The following is a 20,263-nucleotide window of genomic DNA, read 5'->3' as shown; positions in this document are numbered from 1 at the left end:
CCAAAAAAAAAAAATTAAATTAAATTAAATTAAAAAACAAAAAACCCTCATACCATTCTCCTCAAATACTGGCATGGTAATAAGCCACAATAAATGAGCACACATCAGTCAAAATCTATTTGAAAAGCCATATATACAATAGTGGCCCCCTTATCCATATTCCAACCGAGCAATAATGTAGCAAGAGAAAGACATTTGTAACAGGGATAAAGATCAATAAGATAAATAACTGATATTTAACACCTCTGGGAATTACTCTTAATGTGTTTTGTCAATATTTGGTCATGCTACAAGTTTCTCTAAAAATCTAAGTGTACAAATGTAACTAAATAAATGTCTAGCTTGAACCTGTGGAAAGGAAAGTAAAACCAAGACCCTAAAGTTCACAGCCACCTGAGTACTCACCAGTTTCAGCTACCTGGTCTTCAACTGTAGGTGCTGAGGCTGCCTCCTCTTCCTCACACAGACCATTCTGGTGGTTGTGGGTGCTGTCAAAGTAGTTTGACTGGAAAACACGCTCAACAATTTCCTTTAGAGCTTTATCTAAAAACACATTATAATTATAATCTTAGACTATCTGACTTAAAAGATTAAACATTCTACAAGATATAGTAGTAAAAAAAAAAATCAACTGTTACTTAAAAAATTAAAACATTAAATTCCAAAAGAAATTACAAAATAAAAGAGAACAAGAAATTATTTGTATTAAATTTTAAGCATTTCAAATAAGTCCAAAAAAAAGTCCAAAATAAAATCATTTATTCTTTCAATAACCATATATTTAGCAACTAACTTTATGCTACTCAATGTACTAGGCACTGGCACTACAGAAAGGTATGTAAAAGACATAGTATCTGCCCTCCTGATTATCATTTATCCATTCAATAAGTATTTAGCACCTAACTATATGTTAAAAAGTCTACTAAGCACTGGGGCTACAGAAAGGTATGTGAAACACATAGTATTTGCCTTCCCTAATATAACAGTCCAATAGAGAAGAGCTCTCAACTACTCACAAAAACAGTAAAGTACCATCTGTGAAAAGAACTACACGGAAGTACATGCACTGGACCTAATCGAGCAGAAACCATGAGAGGCTTTCCTGATGTAAGGACTGCAAGAGCTGAGATCTGGAAGATGAGCAGTAGAGAGGAAAAAAGTATTTCAAGGCAGAGGCAACAGCATTTACAAAGCCCTGTACAAAGAAGGGTGCCAAATACAAGTCAATTTAAGTATGCACTGAGACTGAAGCAAAGGAAATAAGGAAAAAGCATAAGGAAAGATAAGTCTGAAGACTGTTAAGGGCCAGAATATGCAAGGTCTTACAAACTATATATATAAAAACTGCAATTAAAATAAAACCATTAAAAGATTCTAAAAAGGTTAAAGATTTTAAAATTAAAAAAATTTTAAAAATTTTAAAAAAAGATTCTAAAAAGGGATGGATGGTGAATTCAGGTGAGAGCACTACAGAAGAGAAAAAGCAGAAAAGTAGAGAAAGAAGTAGATTCAAAAGATATTTAAAAGGCAAATATAACTGTCAGAACTTGATACATAAAGCTGTCAGGGCAACAAGTCAGGCAGGTCTATGTCAGGAGTTAATTTCTGGCTTTGTAGATGTAGATCAAGAACTATTAATAGGTAACTATACAGAAAAATGGAACTTCAGAAACATTGTATCAAAGGAGTATAAAACTAATCCTATACTCCTTTGATATAAAACTATTGGGAATTTCCTGGCCATACAGTGGATAGGACTCTGTGCTCTCACTGCCAAAGGTGTGGGTTCAATCCCTGGCCGGGAACTAAAATCCCACAAGATGCGCAGCATGGCCAAATAAACTATTTAACAATTTTTCGAATGCTGAACAGAACACTTCATGTGTTCTCTCTCCCTCTCCTTCAGAATCTCCTACCTCAGAGCTGTTTTAAAAACTTATGAAAACTGAATGCAAAAAAACACACTAATTTGAGTAAATTACACCTTTCTATTAACTGTAAAGGTGTTACATTCCTAAGATGCAAGAATGAGGCTAGGTAGAAAGTAACATCAAAACAAGCGACAGGCGTAGGCTTTAACCCTTATTAATCAACAGAGCTCATGAAAATTTTATCAGACATGACCAAAAGCTACTTTTGAATCTAACAAATTTATACCCATGTCAATTACTTTCTAATCAAGTGGGGAATTCAGTACATATTTGTAGCAGAACTAAATCAAGAAGTTGTTTTTTTTTTAAAAACCAAGAAATACAAACAACATAGGTCAACAAATCTAGAAAATGGATTTCTTACATGAAAAGATACACAAGGACTGGCTCCTCGTATTTGATTTACCCATTTCCTTAAAGCAAATACACCCCAAATTATATCATACAGTTTGCCAAAAAATCTTGTAATTTCTTTTCAATCATAATAGCTAAAAACAAGACATACAGATACTTTTGCCTTAGTATATTCAAATATCTACTTCCGTATATCAACATTAAAAACAGTTAACAATCCAGTCCCTTTTACTAAGTGGTTAAAATCTAAAATTCCTAATTTACTGAAGTAGTATAACTTAAAAATATCTTTAAAAAAACCCTGCATATTTACAGTTAAGGAGCTCATATATAGATTGTAGGTCTAGATAATTATTAGCTTTTTCAAAATACAAAAAAAAAGAATATCCAAAATTAGCATAAGTCTAAGAAAAAATAAAAAAAGACTAAGGCAATGACCATGAATAGAATGCATGGGGTGGAGTAAATGTTTTTCACAAGATTTCATTTGTAAGGAAAAACAAGTCCCCATTTAACACCAAAAACAATGAAAGCCAATTTGGTGTTAATCTGTCCCCTTGAAACAGACTAAGTTAAGAACAAAACCATGTTAATTTAGGACCCCCATCTTTACCGATTTTTGGTTGTTTGATGCTGATGTTTTGATTTACATACACACAAAAAAAATTGCAAAAAATAAAAACATACAAAAAGCAAACAAACCAAAAAATTAAAAAGTAAACAGTGGATGAATATTACTTACATATTTCTAAAGTTTTCTTCAATTAACATTACTTTTAAATAGGAAATTAAACTTTAAAGGTTCTTAGTCACAAAAATCAAAAGTTGTCAGTGATACTCACAAGTTGTTCCACATACAGGTTTCTCCTTTCCTTCCAGCAAGTCCCACAGGTGAATGGAGGCATGTTCATACTGCTCATTCAACCTAATAATAATAAAACATCTGGTTAATTACTTTTCAGTTGTTAACACAATATTTACAAGTTTCTACTACACCACCATACCTCAAGCTCATGTCTCGTTCGGGGTCTGCTAATTTGTAGAACTCATCTAACAACGACAATTCCTCTTCAGACAATATTGGCACTCCATTCAAACCTTGCTTCAGGTCAGTTCTTACTTCATCATCTCCCAGTTTGTCCAAAACATACTGCAGCTCAAGTACTGTCTTTAAACGTTTCTGTTCAGCTTCCTCTCTCATAAGCTGCTCCCGACGTGCCGTCTTCTTTATTGTTTTCTGAATCTGCATAAAGACATAAACATAAGACATAGAAATAAATTTTATAAAAACTCTTTTACTAAAAAAAAAAAACAAAAAACTCTTTTACTTCAATTTCAGGTCCAAAGAAAGACACATTTCACTCACTGAGTTAGATGTGACTCTGACATACAAAAGAATGACTCCCAACTTTAAAAGTTTAATAAATGGAACCGTTTTAAGTAGTTATTTATTAGAAATTCAAAACACGGGTTTTCTAGAAGGTATTACACTTCAGAAATGGTACCAATGAAACAAATATTTGCTTCAAAATAATCTAGCAGACAGGAAATGAGGAAGTGAGTATAGGTAAAATATAATCACTCACGAAACGACACTAACTGTGGAAGCTAGGTATAGGTAAATGTAAGTTCATTACAGTCTTTAGTTCTTAAAATTTTTCATAATAAAAAGTATAAAAACTAAAAATTCTCATTAAGGTTCAGAGTCAATTTTAAAAAAGAAACCCTACCACAGCCACAATTTTTAAAAAAATCTATGTCTATCTTTAATAAAAAATGGTTCAAAATTCTAATTTCAATTGCCTACTACTGACTTAAAAGGAGATGTCAAACACACTACTACCCTCTTATCCCAAATAATCCACCAACTCCATTCTAGGAAGAAAGGCAGGAATGAGAAAATAAGTTGAGAAAGCAAAAGAAGTATGACAATAAAGAAAGCCACTTTGGATGAAATGAGAAGTTCAAGTAGGGAAGAATATGAAGACTAGAAAAAGGAGGCTTGAACTAGGCTGAAGAAGCTCTTGAATACAAAACAAAAAACGTGTTTAATAACTGGAAAATGCAACAAAGGATCAGAGTTAAAATAAAAGACTGCCAACGAAGTTAAAGGCCCAGTGAAAAGTTCCTTTTTTAACCAGTTAAAAAAATCAAAGGAAAATACAAGTATCTTCATTTACACTGTGACAGTAGCTTCAGAAATAGATTCTCTATATTAAATTGTATATGGTAATTCTACTTCTGTGACTCATTAAAAAAAAATCAGAAACAAGAAATTGGGCAGGGTTCTTCAAGCCTGAGGGTCCGACTTAAGCTAAATGGAACAAATCCCTACTTGGATGTAAATCAAATAACTCCTACTCCATTTTCAGGAGTATCATCAATATTTCCCAGCTTCAATCAAATTTAATAAGTAACAATAATATTAAGTGCATGAACCATTAGTTACACCTCAAACACTGTTATAAACACAACCCTATTACGAGGCAGGCACTAATTTTTTTTTAACAGATTAGAAAACTGAAGCAGTGTGACAGCCTCATCCCTCTCTTTCTCCCTCTCCTTTCTAAACCACTGGCTCTTTCTCTGGAAAACCCTGACTGATACAGGTATAGGAAAGCTAAGTAATCCTTTCTCTAAAGTCTTACAACTATTAAGTAAAAGTGGCAGAATCAGGATTCAAACCAGGGAGCTTGGTTCCAGAATCAGAACTTTTCATCCATGTACTACAATGTCTCTCATCACATAATAAACTGTTTATTTCAACAAATCAGAGGCAACTTTATTCTTCAAAGTTGTTGCAAGCCTTTCTTCAAGGAGCCAACACTAATTCAGAAGGATATTAACTTTCTGGTCTCAACTTTCAAGAAAAGTATTTGACTTTGTTCGTATTTAATTTTTATCCTGTTCCCAAAGACTTTGGTCACATCAAAAGATGTTGGGGAAAAATACACTCCTTCATTGGATCAAGAGCTGAAACAAGTGCAACATATCAGCCGGCCACATACCTTAAGATCCCTAATGGAGAAAGTAGTAACCAATTATATAAACAAGCCTCTTTATTTTCTGAGAGTTAACAGTATTGTAAGATAGTCCTGAGGCATAAAGGAAGACATGGAAGATAGAAGTCTACCACGTTTATACAACCATCTCTTGGTATCCAAGGGGACTCAATCCAGGACACAATACTCCGCACCTCATGGATACCAAAGTATCTATACATGTTCCCAGTACCTTACAGTATACCCTCTATATCTGTGTATTCAACCAACCTAGGATTTCAATCCCCGGATCCAGACCCCCAGATACAGAAGGCTGACTGTATATATTTGCACAGATAATTTTTTAGACCAATGATACATGTCTGTCATATATGAAACTCAGTCCTTTTAAAGGGCATCTTCAAGGTGTTACATTAAACTTTACAGAATTGTAAAGTAACTTAGATATAATTGGATCCAATCCTCTCCGCCTTGCAGAGAACTTATCAACAGCAATGCAAAAACTAAAACTCAAAAAATTTTCTGCCTTTATTTTTAATATTTTATAAACAGATATGCCACCTTTTACTTACATCTTGGCTTAATGCCATGAAACTCCTCTGTAATTCTTTTGCAAACTCCAAGTTATTTGTGACTTCCTGGTACTTAGACACGGCATCCTAAAAATAACAAAAAGAAAATCCAACTTTTACTGGAAACACAAAATTAATCTTATTAAAATAAGTTACATAAAATCTAAATGAAATATAACATCTTATTAAGTTACATAAAATCTAAATGAAATATAACATCTTATTAAAATAAGTTACATAAAATCTAAATAAAATATAACATCTTTACCAGCTGATCTTGATTAAGCCTTTCCCCTTTGTTCATTCGTTCCTGATAATCATCCAGCTTGCCCTATATTAAAAGAAAAAATAATTATATTCCATACTGGAAGTATATACCAGCTTAACAATGCTAAAATAACAAACCCATATAATTCTCTAAGTTTGTCTGTAATCTTGCCCTAAACATACTTTTTACATACTTTTTAGATAAACTACAGTTTAAGTTAGTATCTAAAATAGCATTAGTTTAATTGTGAGTTTAAAAAATGAATCTAAATATCCCAGCCATGCTGATACCAAATATTGTATTATAAGTTAATGATAAGTTACTGCTTATTTTAAAAATTATTTTAATTGGAGAGTAATTACTTTACAATGTTATGATGACTTTTGCCATACATCAATGTGAATCAGCCACAGGTGTATCTGTGTCCACCCCCATCCTTGGGCTTCTCAAAAAAGATGTGCATCAGATGGCCCAAGCATATGATACCCAGCCACATGAGTGACAGCCACAATCCAATGAGGATTCCTCTTACACTCAAGTGACCATATCAGGTACCTTATTTTACTAAGTGTTAAATTTTTGTTCCTCCCCTCCTCGCCAAAGAATGCATGTACGTTGTGTATTTATTTTTCTCAATAAACACATGTGCATACTGTCTTTGATGTGCCCCACTCATTTCCCTTAAAAATGAAGTAAATTCAAGCTATCATATCACTTAGTCACAGTACACTAGCTTTGCTCAACAGCTTTGCTCTTATTTTCTCACAAACGTAACTAAATGAGCAAGAGTGGGGGAAGAAAATTAAGCCTCTGGTTTAAGATCATTCTCCCATCCCTCCTCCCAAAGTGGGAGGTTTCCTAGGCTACTATTCTTAAATTTAAAAAACTCCCCCACAAACATACTCAGGTAATAAGATATAGTCAAAAATTCAGTTGTTGTTTTAAGAGTCAGAGGAGAAATAAATAGAAATATAAATTAAGCAAGAAAAATTTAAAATAATCACAACAAATTACAAACATATATAGTTATTCCTTATCCTCGGCAACAGTAAAAAAAAAAAAAAGAAAGAAAGAAATCAAGAAATCAAGAAAACAGATACAAACTAAGGTTCTGATAAAACTCAGAGGCACAGAAACAAACTTAGAAGCAGTGTCAGAAAGTTGTTTTCAAATTATCCATTCTGTTTGTACCAGAAACAGTATTCAACTTTCATAATCATTTTACCTTAAATTTAAAAGCTGATCACACTTCAGATACACTAAAGGTAAATAAAATCAGTACAATCATTAAAACATTAATGGATGATGAAACTATTCAATCTTACTTAGGTGAACTGCTCCCCTCCCTGGTGGCTCAGAGGTTAAGGCCTCTGCCTGCAAGGCGGGAGACCCAGGTTCAATCCCTGGGTCGGGAAGATCCCCTGGAGAAGGAAATGGCAACCCACTCCAGCACTCTTGCCTGGAAAATCCCATGGACGGAGGAGCCTGGTAGGTTCCAGTCCACGGGGTCGCAATGAGTCAGACACGACTGAGCGACTTCACTTTCTTTCTAGGTGAACTATTTATACAACAGTAAGCCCCCAGGCCTATCTATGCACAACTACTGAACCTGCACCCTAGAGCCTATGCTCTGCAACAGGAGAAGCCTACACACAATTAGGGGCAGCCTCTGCTCTCCGCAACTAGAGGAAGCCCCTGCACAGCAATGAAGACCCAGCACAGCCAAAAATAAATACATTTATAATAATTAAAACATTAAATAAATACATACATTAAAAAAATAAGCCTCCAACTAAGTTCATATAAAATTCAAGTCTAGAATTACACTGTCAACAATTTGAGATTTTCTTTAGTAATCAGACAAAAGAAAACTTTACCAATACATGTCCATGTATTACCTAAAAAATCTGACACTTTAGGAAAGTGAACCATATTATTCTGAATTTCTTCCAACCATGAGAGACTTTGTGGTACTTACTCTGTTTAAAAAGAAAGCTTAGTCTTTAAGTAAATGAATCAAGATTTTTACACTGATAAGGTACACCTAACCCCGCAAGAGAGAAGTTAAACTGCCTCAAACACTGAGGATGAACAAAGACAGTTTATGTTTTTAAAAGGACAGGCTACTTTAAAAAAAATTAAAAAATAAACAAGTTAAAGATTTGCTTTTAATTATGATTCATGATGTAATAATAGCATTATAATCTGTATTCCAGTACTTAGAAATATACAAATAGAAGATATGCCAACAGGAATGCCTGAAATTTAGTGCCAGTACACAGTAAAAATTCTAGCAACTAGGCAAAGAAAAACTGCTGTTAGCTTATACATTTATCTCCCCCTTTTAATGGCATTATACATTTTTCAAGAAAACTGTTGCTAAATCAGGACATCAGCACATAATGAATGTTCTACAAATCCACAGGGGATGGTTTCACATACCTAGCGTTATCATTAAATGTCTGGAGAACTTAAAACTCCTAAAAACTGTGTGTGTGTTTGTGTGTAAACAAAGATTTTTTAAGGTGTTAAGAATGGTATCTGAGTGTTCGAATTACAGGTTCAATCTTTTCCTTCTGTTTTGCACACTTATTTTGCAAAGACATAGCTTATATAATAGTGATAAAAAATTAAAATCTTGTGCTACACAAAAATGTTAAGACTGTCAGATTTCAGGATACTGTCAGGACTTTCACCTACAATAATCCTTGAGTATGCATCTATATTATCCTAGGACGAGCTATGGCAGAAAAGCTCCAATTTTGTACACAATAGGCAAGGTGCTCTTCATCCAACCCCAAGATCTACGTCAGATTACATATTCTAAAGACGACTCACGTTGCACTGTTCTACAACGTGACCTTGGCACTTCTCATTAAAAACTAGTCTAATTCCTCTGCCATAGTACTGAGCTTCAACCAAGAGAACAGTGGAAATGATCCTATGTGAATTCCACGGTTGAGTCATAATAACAATGCATCTCTGCCCTGTTTGCTGGTCACTAAAACCAATCATGTTTGGAGCCCTGAGCTATCATTTAACAAGTCCAATAACCCTGGGATTGCCATGCTATGAGGAAGCTAAGCTATGAACAGAGGTCTCAAATAAGAATTCTGGTCAGCAATTCTAGCGTAACGTCATCTGAGCCCAGGCATCAGACATGTGAGGAAACAAGGTTGAGTCTTCCCAGCTGAGACCCCAGGCATCACAGAGCAGGTCAACCCCACTGTATGCCCTGAATCCCTAACAGGCATCATCTGTGCGCATGATGAAATGAGGTAAGTGCCGGAGTAATCTGCCATACAGCAATAACTGGACGGTTAAGAGGTCAATGAAAAGAGAAAGAAGCTACTATGTGAAACTCGGCTTCATAGTACAAAAATTCTTGAAATACTGTCACCCGCAAGATCTCTGTGTAGCCAAAATAAAGATCTATGCATTAAATACAAGGAGAAAAATTGCCCACTTGGGGTTAAAATTTGCAGTACAAACTAAGATCATTACATAAATAAGGATTTGCTTGTCAAACTGACAGGTCCAACATTAACCCCCACAAAAACAGAGGGGCAAAGACAGGAATAAAGTACTCCAGACACACAGAGCTTTTCATTCCCTAAACTCGAAGACAGTTTCTAACATAGTGTTAGACAAATTTGTTAAATATTCGTATCATCCACATAAAATGAATATTAAGTTTTTTCCCCAGCAGAATGGGGTTGTTTTTCTAGCATCAGATATCTTTATCAGAAAGCCTACCACAATATTGCTATAACTGAAACCTGCCCTCTTAGATTCTATCTTGAAATATCCATCCTGAAAATTCAATTCAGGGTTCCTTTTTCAACTGAGCATCCCTAATGTATTAAAAATTCATTTATAGCACCACATATGAGCAAGATGGCGCAGTGGTGAAGAATTTGCCTGCCAATGCAGGAGACATAAGAGGTGGAGGTTTGATCCCTGAGTCAGGAAGATCCCCTAGAATAGGAAATGGCAACCCGCTCCAGTATTCTTGCCTGGAAAACTCCATGGACAGCCCATGGGGTTGCAACAAGTTGGACACAACTGAGTGACTGAGCACAGCACACACTAGCAAGATAAAAATCGGGCCATTTTCCAGGTTACTCATAATCAGAATCTCTAAAGCAGAACCATGGAATCAGACACTACCCAGTACATGTCAAAACTAAGACTATACTGTCATGTAGTACCCAGAAACCAGTCCCACTCTTCTCTTTCTTATAACAGTTCAGAGTGTTTGTTATGACAGGCATTCAAATTTAAAGTATCATGGAGGCACTATTATCAATCACATTTCATTTAAATGGAAACTGAAAGGGCAATTAAATAACCTGCCTAAGGTCATATATGAGATGAGATATTGGATGACATCACCAACTCTATGGATATGAGTTTGAGCAAGCTCCAGGAGTTGGCGAAAAGACAGGGAAGTCTGGCGTGTTGCAGTCCATGGGGTTGAAAAGAGTCGGATACAACCGAGCAACTGAACTGAAATGAACTGAAGGTCGCCTATCCCAGAAAAACCACTTGTGCCTCAGCACTGTATTTCCACTCTATTCCAGCTATTGCTACACTTCATTTCTGCCCTCCTGCTGCTCTCTTCTTCCTTTCTCCAGAATTGCAGTACACCCAGATCTTCCATCCCCGCCCAAGATTTTTTTTTAAATCACCAAAGCTGCTTTATCTAACCATTTTTTTAAAAACTTCACTAGGTGCTACAGGGGTATGTGCTAAGTTGCTCAGTCGTGTTAGACCCTGTGTAACCCTATGGACTGTAGCCCCCCGGCTCCTTTGTCCATGAGGATTCTCCAGGCAAGAATACATGGCAAGTGGGTTGCCATGCCCTCCTCCAGGGGGTCTTCACAAGCCAGTAATCGAACCTGCATCTCTTATGTCTCCTGAATTGGCAGGCAGGTTCTTTACAACTAGCGTCACCTGGGAAGCTATGAGGGCAGCATAAGATAGTCAAAATGACTGTTCTCCAGAGATTCCCTTCCTTCCTGTTGTAACCAACAAATTCCATAAGTGAATAACTGGAAGAAAATGACAGTTAAAAAGAAACAGTAAAAAAATGAGAGACTCAAAAAACCACTAATTCTTCAACCAGACAACTGTGGTGGGGGGGTTTAGCCGCTAAGTAGTGTCCATTTCTTGCGACCCCATGGACTGTAGCCTGCCAGGTCCCTCTGTCCATGGGATTCTCCAGGCAAGAACACTGGAGTGGGTTGCCATTCCCTTCTCCGGGAGATCTTCCCAACCCAGAAATCAAACCCAGATCTCCTGTATTACAGGCAGATTCTTTACCAACTAGACAACTGTAAACAGTCACAACAAGAAAAATTAGCAGAGACAACATCTTTAGCTTGACTATCTAGGAAACTATGTAACTCTCATTCTCAATTAAGGAAATCTTTAAACTGTGGGAGAATACTTAAAAATGAAGCTTAAAATAACAAAAATAGTAGTAACACCTAGCTATATCTCAAATTACTTTCTCTCCAGGCCAAATAAATCACTTCTGTAGTACTGAAAGAACTTGTAGAATGACAATGGAAATACAGCAAGACAAAGATTTCCTTTCCTCTCATCTTTCCATAATCGTCAGCGGCCCTTTCTAGACATTTGAAGTCCCCAATCCCTGCATTCCTGTTCTTCATCTAGAAATATGAGTTCTGACTTTGCCTACACATGACTCTGCCTCCAACAAACGTTCCTCAATTCAACTGAGACTGAGTTGCTAGTAAAATTCATAGCAGACAGAAGAGGCATCAAGAATCAAGTTCCTTCAATTTTTAAAAGGAGGGTAAAGATAACATAGAGTACAATCAATAGATGATTCATAGCATCTCTCTTCAAATGCTAGAAGCCTTTACAAGTTGCAGGAGTCTGAGCTGTTACAGAAAAAAATATTTAACAGTGGTGTCAGGGATCTAACTCCAACATCATAAACTTAAGAGTTGTCCAAAAATGAAACAGACTTTACTGAGAAATGAGCATTTCACCAGGCCCTAGAAGACTGATTAACACAGAAGCTCACTGAGTATCAAGACTGCAGGATTCCTGAACACTGAAGAACAGCAAAAGGATGCTAAATCAGTTGTTATCTAATGTCCCATTGTAAGATAATTTTTTAGGCAGGTAACTAACCAGGAGTTATAATTCGACAAGATTTTTGTCCAACTGGGCTTCCCTTGTGGCTCAGCTGGTAAACAATCTGCCTGCAATGCAGCAAACCTGGGTTCTATCCCTGGGATGGGAAGATCCCCTGGAGAAAGGAAAGGCTACCCATTCCAGTATTCTGGCTTAGAGAATTCCATGGACTGTATAGTCCTCTGGGTCGCAAAGAGTTGGACACGACTGAGCAACTTTCGCTTTCACTTGTTCAACTGGAGGGGGAAAAAAGACAATCCTATAAAAACTTATTCCCTGTCCATGGCAGTAATTCTGTAGTTAAGTCTGAATGAAGGAATGCACCTAACCTTAGTAAGAAAACGAAAAAGTTTAGAGTTCCAACATCACCTACTTTGAATTATATTCTTATTAAGTCTAAAGCTTGTGAACTTGAAAAACAAATGAGCCAAAAAAGAAACAACTGACCAAAGATAATCTTAACAAGTGCCTTTTGGATTATTAGTTGCTTTAGCCAAACTACTCAGGAGAATGGGTTGGTATAACTAAATGGTTTATATACTCTGCTGGGACTTCAATTATTGATAGAAAGATGTGAACCGTTAATTCATTTAAAATGGAGACCAAAGATGTTTTTCCCCCAATGATTAGTATATTTCAGCTATGTCTATGTTTGGAAAAGAGTATTAAGGGGAATGCAGTGAAATTTCTAATAATCTACAATGGTTCAAATACCAAAAATCATCTGTCCTCCTTCCTAAGACTATTAACAAATCTTGTTTACACTACCTAGATTTTAAGATAGGAGTTTTCTAATTGCTTACTCATCAACTCTCACTTAAAAAAAATAAAATCCTTCAGGAAAAAAACCCAATTAAAAGAAAAAAACCGTTCAAGTAAATAGCTCTATACAAAAAAGCATTTTCCCCCTCATGGATTAATCCATTTTAACAGGATTTTATTGATGAAAATACAAGTATTGCTATGTAATGATTTAGTCAATCTAGCAAATATGTATTTAGCATACACCATGTGCAAGGCACAGTAGGACAGTCTCCGCCCTCTGGCAGTTTACTACCTATTAGAAAAAATGAGGAAGGTGAGAACATAAGACAATATAAAAACGCAAAGAAAGTGTACAGACACGGGCAGCACAAGGAGTTAAAGGAAACAGACTGCACGGTCAAGAAGCACACCTTACCCTTTCCTCAGAAATAGCAATTGAGCAGAGGCACAATAAGGTCTCTGTCATCTGTTTCTACACTCGTACTCTATCCAACTGCAGCACTAGTATACAGCTAGTGGGAGAAATAAGATGAAAAGTCAAGCACCTTACAACTTCAGCTGTGACTTTCTCTTCTGCTACTCCTCTCATTCTCTACCGCATACATACTATTCATTTCCTCCCCCTAAAGGAACAAATTATTTAAAAAAAAAAAATCCAGAAACTTAGAATACGAGAATTAAGATGTAAATATTGACACATCCCCTACTTCTCTCTACTGGTAATGCTATCCCCAGATTCTCTGGCCTACAACATACCAAGCTTGAGTAGAGACTAGCAAATGTGCATCTGGGGCTTAACTAAGCATGAAGAGAAACTTTAAATGGAACTTCACCTGTACTGCTAGTCACTGGAGGCCATTACCTAGACAGCCTACAAACACAAATTTAGCAATGAGATGTTACTATATAGGTCTACAGAAGAATAAAAAAGCCTTTTTTCTTTGCTTTCACCCTTTTTAAATAGAAGAACTCTAAAATTAAAGTATGTGGGGGGACTTCTCTGGCAATCCAGTGATTTAGACTCCATGATCCCCAATCAAGGGGAAAGGGTTCGGATCCCATTGGGAACTAAGATTTGGCATGTCACAGTGTGGCCAAAAAATAAATAAAAATTTAAAAAATAATAATAAAATTCAGTTATTTGAAGTAAAAGGCTTGGTTTGACAGGATCAGCTGTAACTTGAAAAATTACACTATGTCACAAAGCATTACAAGTTCTAATTACCCCTCTAAAACATTACAAGAGACCTTGGAATTCACCTATTTTAACCTGGGTCATTTCACATGAGCACCTCAATTTCTTCCTCTGTAAAATGAACTGGAATAAATTCTAAAATGGCTTTAAGCTCTTAACATATTTCAAAGATTCTATAACAGTATGATTATAAAATTAAGCACACACTGTTTTAAGTTTTAGTACTAGGTTAATCCTCGTCTAGTTCTAAACATAAACTAATAAATTACATAAAAGTATGACAAACTGTATGCTTACTCTCTAACTCAGACAAAATTTATTCTGATATAAATATCTGATACAAATATTCTGACAGAAACATAGGAATTATCCTAGAATAAAATATGGCCAGCTTAAAACAACACATTCTTATTATCATACTCAGGATTCTACTCTCATTCCAGAAAAAGGTATTTGCGTCATCATGAGATAATTCACATCATTTTCTTTTCAAACTCAATTTTTAAATACTTTTCTATGTCACATACTCACAGAGCACACCCAGACAAGCAGAGGGAAACAAACTAAGCATTATACTTTTTCTTCTGTGACAAGGTGAATGCAAAACAAAGTAATCTTGCTCTCTGCATTGCAGAGGAATAGTCCATGCAACCAATGGAAAAACTAGCAATTCAGAGATTTTAACTGTCAAGAAAAACTTCCGATGTTATCCCCAAGAAAAGGGTTTGCTTATACAAGTTATAAACGTTTTTATTTTAAAAGACTTGAGAATTCTGCACAACACCTGCACTGAAAATCCTTTAGAGAGGCACACTGTATTGCTCTGTAAAGAAATGTTATCCTAACAATAAGCAATCCTTTTTCCAGAATATGAACTGCAAAGAAATACAGAGCAAAAAGACTTTAGGAGGTAATGAAAAACAGTATACTTGTCTATCACTTCTGGTCATATTGGTTAAAAACTGCCAGGTCATTCTGCTAGATAACACTGATTAATCTTTCACCTACCAAAGTCACTACTGTCTAAACTTACTATACTTGCAATGGAGTATAACAATTTTAAATGTCATCCATTAAAACATCCTTTATTCTATCTCAAAAATGATTACCTATTACCATATAAAACAGCTCTCCCTTGAGTTAAAGCAGCTTCCCTGGTTCAGTTGGTAAAGAATCTGCCTGCAATGCAGGAGACCAGGGTTCAATCCCTGGGTCTGGAAGATCCCCTGAAGAAGGAAATGGCAATCCACTCCAGTATTCTTGCCTGGAAAATCTCATGAACAGAGGATCGTGACAGGCTACAGTCCATGAGGTTGCAAGGGTTGTACACAACTTAGCGACTAAACCCACCACCTTGAGTTAAAATTAAGACTTGGTTTCAAAATATCATCTTGCATACCCTAGGGCCCAGTTCTATGCCAATTGATGAACTAGACAATCACTCAGTTCATTGTTACTTGTAATCAGTTGAAAGATTGGTAAATGGAATTTGACAAGATTCTATTATAGCTGCATTTCTTCTCTTTGCTGAACATTCACATAGTTTAAAAGCCTAAATTTCAAAAAACCACCAGGCCATTTAGTTGCATTACATAACAGGATCATATTTCATCAAAGTATGCATTCTCACTGAACAGATGCTTAGCTTGCCTCTAAATAACTTTGTTTTTTCACTGAAGTACAATAAAATTAATTCTCTATGTTTTGTGGTATTACCTATCAAACAATAATTTTTATCGGGATACTTAAGTTACGAATCCCTGGAAAAAGGCATTTTGTCCAGAAAGCACCTATGAAAAGGTCAAAACTAAAATACAACTCAAATATAATTTGCTCAAGAAGCTTAAGATTGAAAACTGATTTGTAAAGTAAATCCTACTTTAGATGTATTAGAAACACTATTTAAAAATGGATCCTAGTTATATCCATTCATATAGTAATCATCTAGATACAGAAAATTTTCCATTTAAACTAGAAATTAGATGTGATTAAATTATAGAGGAAAACCCAAATGCCCTGAGTTTCTCAAAAATTAAAACCGGCAGTTTTAATAGTAAGTCACAACATTGGCACTACCAACTCAACTATTTAACAAGTAGGTAGCTCAGTCTCTGAGTTACCAAAAAGCCTCAGGTAACTGAAATTTGACCTTTCTGCTACCTAGCATCCTAACACTGCGAAGACAGGGAAAAAAGAAAAGAAAGGCATTTGTTGTTTGTGCAGTGTACTAAATCTCCATCATTACAAGGGAATTTTTCACTACTTACTGCTGCTGCTGCTAAGTCGCTTCAGTCATGTCCAACTCTGTGCGACCCCATAGACAGCAACCCACCAGGCTCCCCAGTCCCTGGGATTCTCCAGGCAAGAATACTGGAGTAGGTTGCCATGTCCTTCTTCAATGCATGAAAGTGAAAAGTGAAAGTGAAGTCGCTCAGTCCAGTCCGACTCTTAGTGACCCCATGGACTGCAGCCTACCAGGCTCCTCCATCCACGGGATTTTCCAGGCAAGAGTACCAGAGTGGGGTGCCATTGCCTTCTCCTAGCCTTGTCTATAATCTCTGTAATAATAACTATATTATTTTCTCCTTTATAATGGGGGGAAGGGGGTAGGCAATGTATAGTACTACAAACCTATACACAGGAAAGACCTGTCACAGCTCAGGCCCTCATAGGGTTCATAAAACTAGCTTACTAATTTTTTCAGATACACTTAACACTAGAATCCAACTTACCTCACAACCAAGTTATGTGGTAATCAGTGCATGACTTTATATTATAAATGTCTTTCAAGAATCATTTTTCAGTCATTAAAACATAAATATCTATATTAAGATGTCTACACTTAAAATATTACATCATTAATATTGTTCTTCATTCAGGTATTAAATACAAGATTGACAGGATTATTTACTGAATTAAGAGGTTTTTACAATGTAGCTAAGTCTCAATTTCAAATACAGTTAACAAAGATGGCAGACTCAGAGGACACTGGTCTTGAGCATGCTTATCTTTTTACATACTTGAATGCAGCTCCTTAACAATAAAAATGCTTTTGTTGCTTTGGTAGCACTGATAAATCTATTATTTCAAACAGTTATAATAAATCACACTTATTTTATCAAAATAAAGGATCAGCAAAAGGTAGAAATCCACAACTAGCACATCTTTCAATTTCAAATAAAGTTCAAGTAAATTTCCAAATATAGAAGACAGTCTTTAAAACCTCTGAACATGCTTTAAAACTCCCCCCAAAAATGTAAAATGAATCATTAAACAAGCGATCAAAATAATTAAGGCCTAAATATAACCAGTTTTCAAGTTAGTTCCCACAGCCCAAATTTTAGCCAAGTAGTTACCATTACAGCTGGCAAAATAAACATTTTAAAGTGACTTCTTCAAAATTCAAGATGTTATAATGTTTTACTAGGGGCAGATAAACAAATGCTACTAAATGATCTATTGTAACAGTTTGAAAGCAAGTTATTTCCTTTTTAAGGTAAAAGGCAAAAGTTTGCATAATAGTTACAGATGTAACTACCCCATTTTTTTTTTTGTACTACTGATTTGTTTTCCCTTTCCACCTCCAATCTTACTGAAGGCTGAATTATTCATTCTGCTAAAACGCTTTCTCTACACGTACACAAACACACAGGCGCGCGCGTGCGCGCGCACACACACACACACACACACACACACACACACACGTGTCCCTCTAAACAGAGCTGGCAGTCCTGCGCTGAAAGCATAAAACAAAAGACCAACTTGAAGATAAGCCTCACAGTGTGACCTAGGAATGGTTAAATATTCAACCCAAAATTTGTGGGTGTGGCTCGTTTTCTTTTTGGAGGGGGGGACCGAGGGAGGCCAGTCGGGCGACTGCCTGGTCTCTGCCCTCCCCCTCTTTCGCTTTGTGCTCACAATGCAGCTCCCGTACAGCGCTTCCCTCTCCCCGCAGCCGCCGCCATGTTAGACGCGCTCTCCATGTGCCCAGAGACCTAGGAGCCCCTCCATCCAACCCGGACCCACCCCCCCCGCGAGTCTAGACCCGTGCAGTCTCCCTCCCCACCCTCTTCAGTGCGTCCCCAACGGGCAAAGAGCGGCTGCAGAAAGTCTTCTCGGGGTCGGGTGAAGCGTGAGGCTCGGGGGGACACCCGGACAATTGAAACAAAGAAGGAAGGGGCGCCCGCAGAGCGGGGCGGGGGTAGCAAATCCAAGGCCTGCCTGAGAGGGGCCTGAGGGAGAAGCGACTCTCGTTTAAGAACCCCGAACACTTCCCTCCCGAGGGAGCAGAGGGGCCGCTGCGCAGGCCTCAAGTACACGGTAACGGAGCGGACAAGCCCCAAGGCTCCAGGACGCAGGCCGCCCCGACACCACGAGGCAGTCGGTTGGGCCCTGAACGCCCCCCGCCCCAGGACCTCTTCCTTTCCCCCCGACCCCCGTCACAGAAAAAGGGCTTGCGCCACCGAGAGCAGGGCATCACGGTTAAATGCCTGGCGACGGGACAGGCCCCCACCCTCACACAACCCAGTCGCCGAGGCCGCAGGCCTGGCCCCCGCGGGAGGACGGTAATAAAGAGGCCTGGGGGCCCGCGCCGCGTCCGCGTCAGGTGACAAGCACCTCCCCGCGGAGCCCGTTTTCTGGGCTCGAAGCTCCGCTTAACTGCGGAGGCCGGGTCTGGGCGAAGGGGAAGAGTCCAAGACTGGGAGTAAAGCCTGCGGCAAATCAGGGTCCGAGCACCAAACCCTCCCTTCCCCGCCAGCTCCTGGCACCTTTTTCTTCTCCAGGTTCCGAAGTTTCTTGTCGATCACCCCGAGAATCTGCTTCATGGCCTCGGTCTGGACAGCCCCGGTGCCGGTCGTGGGGTGCTGGGAAGCCGGCGCGGCGGCCCCGGCCCCCGCCTCATTCCCGGAGGAACCCGACGGCGGTGGCGGTCCGGACGACTTGCTGCCGCTTCCGCTGTGGCTGGTGGCCGAAGGCATCTTGAGACAGTGAGGGGAGAGAAGAAAAAGCGGGAGGAAGGACAAGAGCGGCGAGTCAGTCGGCGGACGGGGCGAGACGCGGGACAAAACGCGCAGCGGGCGGGAGCCTGCGCGAGCCGGTGGGGGTGGGGACGGGGCCGGCGCGCGCCGCCGGGGCAGGAAGGGGCCGCGGGCGCGCGCGCGACCCGCCAGCGGGGCGCCCGGCGGGCCTCGCACCGCCCCCCGCCCCGCCCCTCCCCCGCGCGAGCCACCGGCTCGGCCTACCGGCCCCGGGGCACCAAGACTCGCGCCAGGGGCGGGACCTCGCAGCGCCGTCCGCCAACGGCCAGAGCAACGGTCCCCACCCGGAGGGCCGGCACTCGCCTCCCTGCGAGGAAGGGAGGGAAGAGAAAGGTCGGGGCTGAGAGGCGGAGTAGGGTGAAGGGCACTGGAAATGACCGGGGGTGGGGGTGGGGAAGAGAAGACTTGAGGAGCAAGCCCCTCGCGCAGGTCCAGAAGATCCGGAGGTAAAGGACACTCGGGGCAGCGACCCGCTTCCCCTTCAGCGCCCCGGGTGGCGCTCACCGTGCGCGCGCGGAGGCCGCTGGAGATCCCAAGTGGGCAGCTGAGGGGACAAGGGTGGCAGTGCGTTCCGAGCAGTGTCGTGCGCTCCGTGGGCACAGGCTACTGCGCCCTGTCCCCGCTGCACCGAGAGCCGCTGCTAGTGAGGCGGAGAGCCGGGAGCGGGAGTGACTTAGGCAGCCAGCCCTCTGGGGCGGAGGGGGCGGGAGAAGCGGCGGGCGGGGGCCTTCGCTGCCGCTCGGGCTGCCCGGCGCGAACGCCTGTGAGGAAGGGCCCACCTGGCCTCCCGCCCGCCCTGCCCGCGGCCTTGGCCTGAGGGGCGGCCGCTCGGTATAGGTCTGCAGGGCCCCAGGGAGGCTGCCGGAGCGGTAGCTTTAGTTTGGGGCGATATCGAAGCTAGGGTCCTTCAGGCGAAGTAGCTGGACGTCCAAACTGGGACAATAGGTGTCAAGCAGCTGTGTCTGG

At 39.4% G+C, this 20,263-nt stretch overlaps 1 protein-coding gene across 1 annotated transcript in view; it reads right to left on the bottom strand.

Annotated features, from left to right (window-relative positions):
- Positions 1-19,945, bottom strand: part of CAPRIN1 (cell cycle associated protein 1) — a 34,939-nt gene extending 14,994 nt beyond the window's left edge. Inside the window, exons 1-7 of the mRNA XM_012096203.4 lie at positions 19,802-19,945; positions 19,028-19,237; positions 6,128-6,190; positions 5,860-5,946; positions 3,290-3,528; positions 3,128-3,210; positions 406-543 (exon numbers count right to left, since the gene is read on the bottom strand). Coding sequence (XP_011951593.3) covers positions 406-543; positions 3,128-3,210; positions 3,290-3,528; positions 5,860-5,946; positions 6,128-6,190; positions 19,028-19,237 — 820 coding nt within the window. The 5' untranslated portion in view covers positions 19,802-19,945. The remainder of the gene's footprint in view (positions 1-405; positions 544-3,127; positions 3,211-3,289; positions 3,529-5,859; positions 5,947-6,127; positions 6,191-19,027; positions 19,238-19,801) is intronic.
- Positions 19,946-20,263: the final 318 nt, after the last annotated feature.

The sequence above is a fragment of the Ovis aries genome, chromosome 15 (genome assembly GCF_016772045.2).
Source record: "Ovis aries strain OAR_USU_Benz2616 breed Rambouillet chromosome 15, ARS-UI_Ramb_v3.0, whole genome shotgun sequence".
NCBI lineage: Eukaryota > Metazoa > Chordata > Mammalia > Artiodactyla > Bovidae > Ovis > Ovis aries.
The sequence above is the reverse complement of the archived record's forward strand: the minus strand, read 5'-3'. Positions and strand labels throughout refer to the sequence as shown.